General features: G+C 40.2%; 1 protein-coding gene and 1 long non-coding RNA gene across 3 annotated transcripts; both read right to left on the minus strand.

Annotated features, from left to right (window-relative positions):
• Nucleotides 1–787: 787 nt before the first annotated feature.
• Nucleotides 788–4,245, minus strand: LOC128384152 (uncharacterized). 2 transcript variants are annotated; one of them, XM_053343742.1, is made up of 6 exons: nucleotides 4,077–4,245; nucleotides 3,722–3,882; nucleotides 2,824–2,891; nucleotides 2,545–2,637; nucleotides 1,371–1,475; nucleotides 788–997 (listed from the first exon to the last, which is right to left on the minus strand). In XM_053343742.1, the coding sequence occupies exons 1-6, from the start codon at nucleotides 4,197–4,199 to the stop codon at nucleotides 981–983; spliced, it is 567 nt and encodes a 188-aa protein (XP_053199717.1). In that variant the 5' UTR covers nucleotides 4,200–4,245; the 3' UTR covers nucleotides 788–980. The 2 variants fall into 2 exon arrangements, with proteins under 2 accessions (XP_053199717.1, XP_053199716.1); XM_053343741.1 differs by having other exon boundaries at nucleotides 962–1,266.
• A 723-nt stretch (nucleotides 4,246–4,968) lies between these two features.
• On the minus strand, nucleotides 4,969–6,708 carry LOC128384179 (uncharacterized). The gene is made up of 2 exons (XR_008324052.1): nucleotides 5,541–6,708; nucleotides 4,969–5,173 (listed from the first exon to the last, which is right to left on the minus strand). It is a non-coding gene; the product is annotated as an uncharacterized LOC128384179 (long non-coding RNA).
• Nucleotides 6,709–11,197: the final 4,489 nt, after the last annotated feature.

Consider the following 11,197-nt stretch of genomic DNA (forward strand, 5'->3'; position numbering starts at 1 on the left):
GGCCAAACAGCTTTTTTCCAAGACCTGTTCACAAACTATTGACCCCCCCCCCCCCCCCCCACCACCACCACCACCACCACCACCACAAATACCTTCCAACACACACACATACTGGGACTAAGCACAATACATACAGTATGGCACTACTGTTGCATTCTAGTATTTATATGTCTTTGTATTTATGTATCAGAGTATATTATGACCTATGATAGTAAATTTATATAGACACATAATTCAAAATATGTTTGGGCATTTGGGCTAAAAACACAAAGTGTATGAGGGTACTGTAAAAGACCTGACTACTTTCAGTACTTTTCCACATGATTTCAACACAAGGCCAGTTTGGAACCTGCAAAGAACCGCCTAGCAAATAGTAACCCCCACAAAAGCTAACAGATAGACTGAGCAGATAACTACTAACACAAAGTTGGAGCCAGCTGGTGATAAATTTAACTTTTCGAGGTATTAAGTCAAGCAAAGAGTTCATTATGACTTCTGATTACCAGCATTATATTTTTAGCTTATGATGTCAACATCATGTGATCAATCTACTGCCTTCATTTACAGTTTGTCTTTTGTTATGATGACCACTACCTGATAAATTGGTCAAACATTAGACTATAGTACTATAGTACAGGACATTGTGCTGTGTTTATTTCAGGGCTGTCAGAATGGTCATTGACCCTACTGCCGGTGTTGGTATTTGGTTATTTGGAAGAATTTACTTCTCTTATTTTCTTTCTACTTTTGCTTTTGGTCTGACAACAGCATTTCATTGAAGACATCACACTGGACATGTTTGTCTTTATTTTCTTGCACTACAAATGATGAATTAATAAATGATTAAAACAAGTTATGAATACAAATACAATAAATGCAAGTTCATATTCTTAAAAATCCCTAGCCCTAGTAAAGAGCTCTGTTGATTGGAATGGAAACATAAAGGATGATTTCTTGTAGAGTAGAGTCTGACTTCTCTTCTATTCAGGACACAGCTCTGTAAAGGCAAAAGAGGACACTTGACTTTAGATAGACATTCATGGTCAAACAGGAAAGATGAGGGCTGAGAGAAAGGGACTAGGGGAAATAATGACAATGTGTTCTAGATAAATCATGATTAAAAAAATAATCAAATCAGGGCCTTGTAGCAGCAGCAGCAGCAGTTTCTTGAGTATAGTGACAATCTTTTGTTTTGGCATACAGTATATGAACATTACAGGCCATGCAAACCAGTATCTGAATGGAGCATTCCAGTATGGCATTTTTCTTTAAAAAAAAAAAAAAAGAAGAAGATTACAACTACTTTAAACAGCCTGAATGAGTTTCTTTTGTTAATTCTCACTGGTCAAGAACTGTGGCTTAATTCTCACCTTTGTTCGTGTCATAGTGGAACATTGGAAGCTCGTGAAGCTGGAGGCACGCAGCTTGTTTCCTAAAGGTCTCCAAATGAGAATCTGCTACAGTCGTAGTCCTCCCTGCAGAGATGAGTAATAGTGAAAAGAGGTAGATGCACATAAAACTAACACAGTCATTGTCACTAAACACAAAAGCTTTTGCTGTGGATAATTTGACTCCTAATCACACACTCTATTGAACATTGTGTGTGCTTGCAGGTCATCAGGTATCAGATTAACTAAATTTGCCAAAACTGACCATTGGCCTCCTCTGAACAGTGTTGTCCAGTGTGACCATAGAAACCATAAGGCACAGCAGGCCTCTCAAACTGCATGGAAGTCATTCCTCAGCCAAACTCATAGACAGTCCTCATCTTTAATTTCCCTATCATCTTGTAAAGTTAAAAGTGTAACAATAATAAAGCATACAACTAACGTGTCCAAGCATGTAAGTTATAAGCAGCCGAATAGGTTTTTGTTAGAAATAACATCGTTTAATACGTTTTTCCTTATTATTCTTGGGAAATTCTGCCAAGGTAAATCTGCATGATCTCATGTAATGTAGCCTTCAAGTGTTTATTTAAGGCATATTTAGTCCTCATTTAAAAACAGTTAGGTGGAAAAATGAAAACAGCAGCAATGCTTTAACCCAACACATAGAGCTAATGTCTGCTTTAATGTTTGCTTTTCAAAGCATATAAAAGCTGCCAACCACAGTTGTCATTTCAATGACAACATTTTGAGAAATAAGAAGTTTGCTTTTTTCTACCACTGTCTCATATCAAGGATATGTTGTTTCAAAAATGACTTGTCTGCCATTGTTATTGCTCTAGACTGTACAGTATATCCATAGAGGGTGCACAGAGAGTAAAGCTTGATAGTTATACAAACAGTTCAACTAATGTTGGTGCTTATGATGGTCAATTGTAGTGTTTTAAATGATCTAATTCTTAGTTAGTTACTTAATCATTCATTACTTGCAATTGTATACCAGTAGGTTACCTAAACGTAAGGTTAGAAAAAGTTACAGAGTATATATTTTGTGGGTATAATCCATTAGCATCATATGAGACACTGATGTGTCATGAAGCGCATCAAATATGCAAACATTATTCTACAATATTGTATCAGTGTTTACCCCCATACCTACCAAGTAATTGCATTATTTGGTATTTGTCTTTCTGGTAAACGATAAGACAGTCAGGGCAGGTCTGCAGGAACTTGTGGCTGAGTGTGTCGGTCACTGAAGGACATGACACAGAGATTCATGATGAGGACAATACTCTTAATATACTGAATATATGTGGATTAAATTGTTCAAAAACGGTGTCATAACAGCATCTGTTAAACCTATAATGGAGTTTTAGGTCATATATGAAAGGTAACTGTCACATATTTGTCATTGTGTGTCTTCAATAAAACAACTTACCATAGATTTCCAAGTCTTTGCCACTGGCGACGGTCACATCGAGATTAACTGTGATACATGGATCTTTCCTGAAATAAGATTTGTGGATGTTTAAGTACCGAAAGGGCAGAAATAAAAAAAAAAACACAACATATAGATGTTTGATCCGTCTCATGACCCACAATTGTTGTCTTTAGCACTTTAGAAAAATACCAACAGTTCTTCATCCTTGCTTGATGGTTAACTTTGGAGCCTAGTGAAAGTTCAGTCTATCTTTTGCATTCATAAGCATATTGTTATATTTCTCATACCAGCATGCCATTCACATCTCTCATGGATGCTCACTCCTATTTTCCTTTACTCTCATTATTCACTGCTGTCAGTTGAGCTATTAGCTGTTCAGATTAGCTAGTCAAATCTATCCAGTAGCACAGCAACACAACTCTGTTGTCAGCCTATTATTTTGTGGCTGTCTGTAATGGGCTACTGTAGAAACATGGTGGTGCAACATGGTGGGCTATGTGGAAGACAACCCGATCTCTATATAGATAAAGGGCTCATTCTAATGCAAGTCCATTGTAATCGGAACTTGGGGAAAAGAACTACCCCCAACATAGTAAAGTGCAATGAAATGGCAATGAATTAGCTTTTCATCTTTTTTTACATTATTTCATTCTTGTATTGTGAAACTTGATGAAACAACTTTATATTTGCTATTTCCATTCACTTAATTTGTCCTTGACTCCAGCTCCCAGCAAGCTTAGCAACCTTGCACACTACGAGTCACCACAGTCAATTTACACACAATTTTCACACATGAAGTCAGCATCCACCATGTTGTTAAGATGTTACTCATTAAAATAAGTCCATTATGAACTTTTACACAGAGTAAAATAACTGATTACAGGAGACTACTTACTGGTGCGGGTTGGGAGCCGTTCGGGTACTAGTATTTAACAGAAGGGTCTGGTTGTCTGCAGTTGTACTGAACTCTAGCCATGAGCTTTCAATATTCCTATATATTGGCTTAAACAAGTCATCATCTGCAAACGCTTCGATCAGGATCCATTTGCCCAAGATCTGCTCACAGCAACAAAATAGAATTTTAACCTTACATGTTATTTTATTAATGTTAACTATTAAAAGTCAAAGACACTGTCAGCTGAATTAACATTTCAGCAAATTACCTTTTTAACACTTTAAATGCAGTAATTCATTGTTCATTAAATTAATTACAGCGAGGCAACAGAATATTGGTAGTTTGTGATCTGTACCTTAGGAAGCTCATCCACTGCCATATATTGGACCAGCTGACTGCAGTCATCTGCTGTTGGTGCTGATGCACTTAAAGACAGCAGAGAGACGAGGACAGAGGCAGACAGGTGCAGCATAAACATGGTGGACAGCAGCAGGTTAGCAGCACCTCAGAGGCTCAGTGAAGAACTGCAACATCTAACATTTATATATAGGCTGCTACAATATGCAGATGAGAGATTGCAACACTGACTTTCGCAAAGTGTGAAATTTCCATTGTGTAATCTTTTGGTGACACATAAACAAACAGAAATGTCCTCATGTCCTGACATGGTGGTTAATATATTGAACATGATATAAAAATGCACCTGATATTTTAAAAAAGTAACACTGATTGAATTGCTGATTATAACAACAGCTGTAAAAGACCTGACTACCTTTCCACATGATTTCAACACAAGGCCAGTTTGGAACCTGCAAAGAACCGCCTAGCAAATAGTAACCCCCACAAAAGCTAACAGATAGACTGAGCAGATAACTACTAACACAAAGTTGGAGCCAGCTGGTGATAAATTTAACTTTTCGAGGTATTAAGTCAAGCAAAGAGTTCATTATGACTTCTGATTACCAGCATTATATTTTTAGCTTATGATGTCAACATCATGTGATCAATCTACTGCCTTCATTTACAGTTTGTCTTTTGTTATGATGACCACTACCTGATAAATTGGTCAAACATTAGACTATAGTACTATAGTACAGGACATTGTGCTGTGTTTATTTCAGGGCTGTCAGAATGGTCATTGACCCTACTGCCGGTGTTGGTATTTGGTTATTTGGAAGAATTTACTTCTCTTATTTTCTTTCTACTTTTGCTTTTGGTCTGACAACAGCATTTCATTGAAGACATCACACTGGACATGTTTGTCTTTATTTTCTTGCACTACAAATGATGAATTAATAAATGATTAAAACAAGTTATGAATACAAATACAATAAATGCAAGTTCATATTCTTAAAAATCCCTAGCCCTAGTAAAGAGCTCTGTTGATTGGAATGGAAACATAAAGGATGATTTCTTGTAGAGTCTGACTTCTCTTCTATTCAGGACACAGCTCTGTAAAGGCAAAAGAGGACACTTGACTTTAGATAGACATTCATGGTCAAACAGGAAAGATGAGGGCTGAGAGAAAGGGACTAGGGGAAATAATGACAATGTGTTCTAGATAAATCATGATTAAAAAAATAATCAAATCAGGGCCTTGTAGCAGCAGCAGCAGTTTCTTGAGTATAGTGACAATCTTTTGTTTTGGCATACAGTATATGAACATTACAGGCCATGCAAACCAGTATCTGAATGGAGCATTCCAGTATGGCATTTTTCTTTAAAAAAAATAAAGAAGAAGATTACAACTACTTTAAACAGTCTGAATGAGTTTCTTTTGTTAATTCTCACTGGTCAAGAACTGTGGCTTAATTCTCACCTTTGTTCGTGTCATAGTGGAACATTGGAAGCTCGTGAAGCTGGAGGCACGCAGCTTGTTTCCTAAAGGTCTCCAAATGAGAATCTGCTACAGTCGTAGTCCTCCCTGCAGAGATGAGTAATAGTGAAAAGAGGTAGATGCACATAAAACTAACACAGTCATTGTCACTAAACACAAAAGCTTTTGCTGTGGATAATTTGACTCCTAATCACACACTCTATTGAACATTGTGTGTGCTTGCAGGTCATCAGGTATCAGATTAACTAAATTTGCCAAAACAGTTAGTCTGTAATGCTTCAGTGTAAACTGACCATTGGCCTCCTCTGAACAGTGTTGTCCAGTGTGACCATAGAAACCATAAGGCACAGCAGGCCTCTCAAACTGCATGGAAGTCATTCCTCAGCCAAACTCAGACAGTCCTCATCTTTAATGCCTCTTCATCTTGTAAAGTTAAAAGTGTAACAATAATAAAGCATACAACTAACGTGTCCAAGCATGTAAGTTATAAGCAGCCGAATAGGTTTTTGTTAGAATTAACATCGTTTAATACGTTTTTCCTTATTATTCTTGGGAAATTCTGCCAAGGTAAATCTGCATGATCTCATGTAATGTAGCCTTCAAGTGTTTATTTAAGGCATATTTAGTCCTCATTTAAAAACAGTTAGGTGGAAAAATGAAAACAGCAGCAATGCTTTAACCCAACACATAGAGCTAATGTCTGCTTTAATGTTTGCTTTTCAAAGCATATAAAAGCTGCCAACCACAGTTGTCATTTCAATGACAACATTTTGAGAAATAAGAAGTTTGCTTTTTTCTACCACTGTCTCATATCAAGGATATGTTGTTTCAAAAATGACTTGTCTGCCATTGTTATTGCTCTAGACTGTACAGTATATGCATGGAGGGTGCACAGAGAGTAAAGCTTGATAGTTATACAAACAGTTCAACTAATGTTGGTGCTTATGATGGTCAATTGTAGTGTTTTAAATGATCTAATTCTTATTTAGTTACTTAATCATTCATTACTTGCAATTGTATACCAGTAGGTTACCTAAACGTAAGGTTAGAAAAAGTTACAGAGTATATATTTTGTGGGTATAATCCATTAGCATCATATGAGACACTGATGTGTCATGAAGCGCATCAAATATGCAAACATTATTCTACAATATTGTATCAGTGTTTACCTACAATGTCGGGCAAAAAAAAAGAAAATGCAATGCATGCAAGCGACACGGCAGCGCTTGAGAACTAATCTACCAGCGCACATAGATAGATTTGTGTTATAATGAATTAATGTTGATTCTCTAGTGCTGCGCTGTTTGCCTGCAGTGCAGTCTGCGCCATCTCTCTCTCTCTCTTTCACACACACACACACACACGCTACCAGTTCTCTGTCAATCACTCACGTTTGACAGCTCACGTCTCGTCTCAGTTCAATACTTCAAACTTTTTTTTTGGTTCGCCAATTCATTAATAAAGTGACACACACACACACACACACACACACACACACACACACACACACACACACACACACACACACACACATCAACATTATGTTTAACATTGTCTATAGAAGAAAAAAAGAACATTAGGTATTAAAACAGAATAAATAAATAAATAAATAAAGACCAATGGGTGCACTGTCTGTCATCTGGACTCCAAGCTCACGTAGCTTCACTTGACAGCTGTCACACCATTATAAAGCTGGATTTTGTCAAAAATGTTTAGTGATTTTAAAACTGCCAAATATCATAAACTGTTGAAGATATCAATAAGCTGAGTCACAGAGGAACACAGTTTAGAATTTGAATGAAGTCTCTAGCAGAAAGTATGCTGAAGCTTTAGAGGCTCAAAGAAATAAGAAGATTTGAAGATTTTGAAGACTGCAGCATTTATGTTATAAGACTTGTAGTTTTATTGTCTGCAGTTAAACTCCATTACAAACTCTGAATCTCTCCTCCATCTTTGCTCCAGTCGGGTATTGAACTCACGACCTTCTGCTCTGCACTAGATACACAGTTTAACACCGGAATACTTCTCTACCTGTGAGTCTGTCTACCGTCAGCGCTCCGTTTACCGTCTGACCGACAGCAACCAGCCAGTGAGTGAAATATTAACTTCATTAACTTTAATTGAAACGCCTCTATTTACAATGTGGATGTTAATGTTTAATAAATAAACAGGATTTAATGTCATATTTCATCTTTCCTCTGATGTCTCTGCTTTGCTGACGGTAGTTTGGCCTCATGGCGGCGCTGCAGTGCATAGTATTGTAACAAACTGGACATGTTACTGTGATGAATGAAAGGTGTTTGTTACTTTAAGACCTGTGGGGATGCGCACATGCGCAGACTGTTGTAACCTGTTGTTGGTTGGGTCATACCTGCTAGAAGAGCAGTAAAAGCTAAGCTACTGATAAGCATCTGAGTTGGTCCGTTCTGTTGCACATAATAATAGTGAGTTACCCACAATATTACAGTTACTGTTTGTGTTATTTTGTGTTTAAGCCAGTTCTGTTCTGTTCAGTAAAGTGCTGCTTTTCCGGAGTGTCCGTGAATGCGTCTTAGAGTGAGACGTACAGCTAGCTGAGCGGTTGTTGTTGTTGTTAGCCTGTGAAAGAGGACGGCAGCACGTGTGTGGCTAAAGAGTTTCTGCTAGGTTGTTTTTTTGGCGTTGGCTACGGCCCACAGTAGCCTGTGTATTAGAGAGCAATAAAGAGCCATCTAAACCGGCCAACGTCTCTGTGGTTACTGAAGGTCGTCACAGTATTATTGAGAGATTTGAGATGTGGGGAAAAATATGATTTAATTTGAGTCAAATATCATCAAGTTGTTTAAAGCTTGTGTTTGTGTGTAACTGCTCCGTTTCTACTTTAACGACATGACAGACTCAGAAAGTTATTGATTCAGTAGTTCGCTTGTTAATAAGTGAGACTCTCTCCACCCTGTAATGCTGCGCTGTCGCCACTGAGTGTCGCTGTTTCCCTGGTTTGTAATCTTTAACCTCTCGGTAAGCGCTAAAGTAAGGCCCGCGCAGTGTTCGGGGCTGTTTCTTGCCGACTTTTGCCGACTTCATGTCCAGCCTGATTGGCCTTGCCGACTGGCGATGAAAACAGTGCTGCTGTGATTGGCTCCCTAGTCGGCAAAGCCCTGTCAGTCAACGAGGGCGGCCTCTGATTGGTCGTTACCGACTAGGGCGTGCTGCTGTGATTGGCCTTGCCGACTTTGAGTTCTCCGTTGATTGGCCTTGCCGACTAGCAAGTCCCACCTCCCTCAGCTCCCATTGGCTCAACATCCCGTCAGTCAAGCGAAGTCTTCAATAATCATGAGCTGCGCCCGCCGCCATTCATTCTGTCTTCGCCAGCCGAGAGCAACAGCATTGTTGAATTATTCCAATTCAAAGATATTTTTGCACTTGTATTGAGGTAAGCTTAGTCTACACTTTAATATTTGTCGTTCATTGAGTTTTAAGTAAAGTCACAAAGTGTCTGTGTGTAATGTAAATGTAATGCACACATAGCCTATTAAAACTGTCATAAGTGTTAAAAGTTCGTGCTCTGTAGAGATATATTGAATTTAAAGTTAAAGTGGTTGATACGCTAAGAGACTGCAGCAGTAAAAATGGGTGAGTCTCCGCAAATCCTCCAGTTTAATTAATAATTATTAATAACTGCAACATTACTGTACTGTGTCGAAATGTGCGTGTTAACTCCATATTACTCATATACATTTTCATTATCCATAAAAGTTAATGGCATTGTAATAACGTATTCTGTACGAATTAATTCATTAAAGTTAAACAGCATTGCATTTATACTGTTGTAATAACTTATTCTGAAAGAAATTATGCATATGAAACTATTCATTAAAGTCCACAGCATTACATGACAGATAATAGAGTAATATATGTGAAGTGAGTAAATGCCATTAAAGGTGTTTAAAAAAAGACAATAACTGTAGTATCAAAATATGAAAAACACAGTATTAATGAATAATATTGTCCATGATATTGATTTATTGCCTTTCTCAGTGTGGCAGTCTGAAGCTGTCCTACCTCATTCACATATAATATATATGATATAATTGTAGACAGACAGCTCCTTACATGCTCTTGTTGTGTTTTCTACAGATGGACTACAAGCCTGCCTTCTCGTTCCTGCCTGGGTCCCCCACCCAGCTTCAGGCGTCAGCTGAAGCTGTGCAGGTTGCCAGCCAGCCCCTTCCTCTGCTGTCAATGCAGAGGGCAGAGGCTGAGGCTGACGCGTGGGCGCGGGTCACGGCCCAGGGAGGGAACCCGGCTGACCGGCACATCCTCAGCAGGATGGAGGTGCAGTTCAGTCAGTACCGGGGTCAGACCTTCCAGTGGCTGCTGACCCACGACATTGGCTATTCGGCAGGGCTGCTGGCAAGCCACAAGAAGGAGAGTGTGGGGGGGGGGCGCAGCAGCACCCCCTCATGTTGAGCAAGGACGTGTTGCTGGAGTACGCCTGCCTCTTCCCTTCCATGGCCCTTCCAAGCTGTACGTGGCGAGGAGGGACAGGAGCCAGCTGCCTGCCTCTGCAGCTTCAGCCACCACCGATCAGTCTCAGTCTGCCAGACAGTCAGTCTCTAGCGGGGCTGCTGTCCGTACTCCAGCACCGTCAACCCCGTCCTCCAGCCCGGAAGAAGGATCAACCACAAGCACCTGAGTCATCGTCGTCCTCGAGAAACTCGAGGAAGAGAGCGTCCGTGGTCCTGACCACTAAGCATCATCTTTATTCACGTTGAGGTTAAACTGAGGTTGAGGTGCAGTCTGTGTGACGTCTGAACTGTTGTTGTGGTTTCAGTTTCCTCGGAGGACGACGACGACTTGATGCTTGTGGAAGCTGCTGCTGCCACTGAGCTTGAGATGGAAGCTTCAGGTAAGTCTGTCAAATTCAGAGTTGTGCTCAGTGGTCAGTGAGAGTCAAATATGTGACTGTTATCTTAATTCATCCACTCATTTGTTCCTTGTGTGTTCTTCACAGCATCCTCTCCCCTGCCGCCACCGGGTCCAGCTGCCAGACGGAAGACCGCTCCTCCTCCCGTCCCTGCTCCTGCCCCTGCTCCCATCCCTGCTCCCATCCCTGCTCCTTCCCCTGCTCCTTCCCCTGCTCCTGCCCCTGCTCCCGTCAGGCTGAGGTTTGTGTTGTTGTGAACTTTGTAAATTTAGCAGCAGAGTGTTTCAAAGCTGCGGTTTGCATTAACTCAGTGTTGCTGTTGTTGTTGCTGTTTCTGTTGCTGTTTCAGGTTCTGCTGCCTGAGCCGTGGAAGCGGAGCACGAGTGGCTCAGCAGGGCCCTGTTGGTCCGGGACCAGATGGGAAGGGCAGTGCTGTCTGCAAACCTCACACTATGCGTACACAGTCCTTAATAACACACACGTCTTTTCTCCCTCAGGCAGACAGTGTGAGGAGGCAGCTGGACCCGAGCCACCAGCTGACGTACAGGTAAACACACCTACAGCCCAGTGTGACACAGCCTGGGGTTTTACTCTTTGTGTCTCAGTAATGACATTTTGGGCTTTTCATTTCTTAATATCTTGATAATTTGTGCTGTGTTCATTTCTGTCAATTTGGGTAGTGTCTCCAACCCTGTCAGACCACTCCATATTCAGGGACAAGGAGTTCTTGTAC

Source organism: Scomber japonicus, chromosome 22 (assembly GCF_027409825.1).
Source record: "Scomber japonicus isolate fScoJap1 chromosome 22, fScoJap1.pri, whole genome shotgun sequence".
Lineage (NCBI taxonomy): Eukaryota > Metazoa > Chordata > Actinopteri > Scombriformes > Scombridae > Scomber > Scomber japonicus.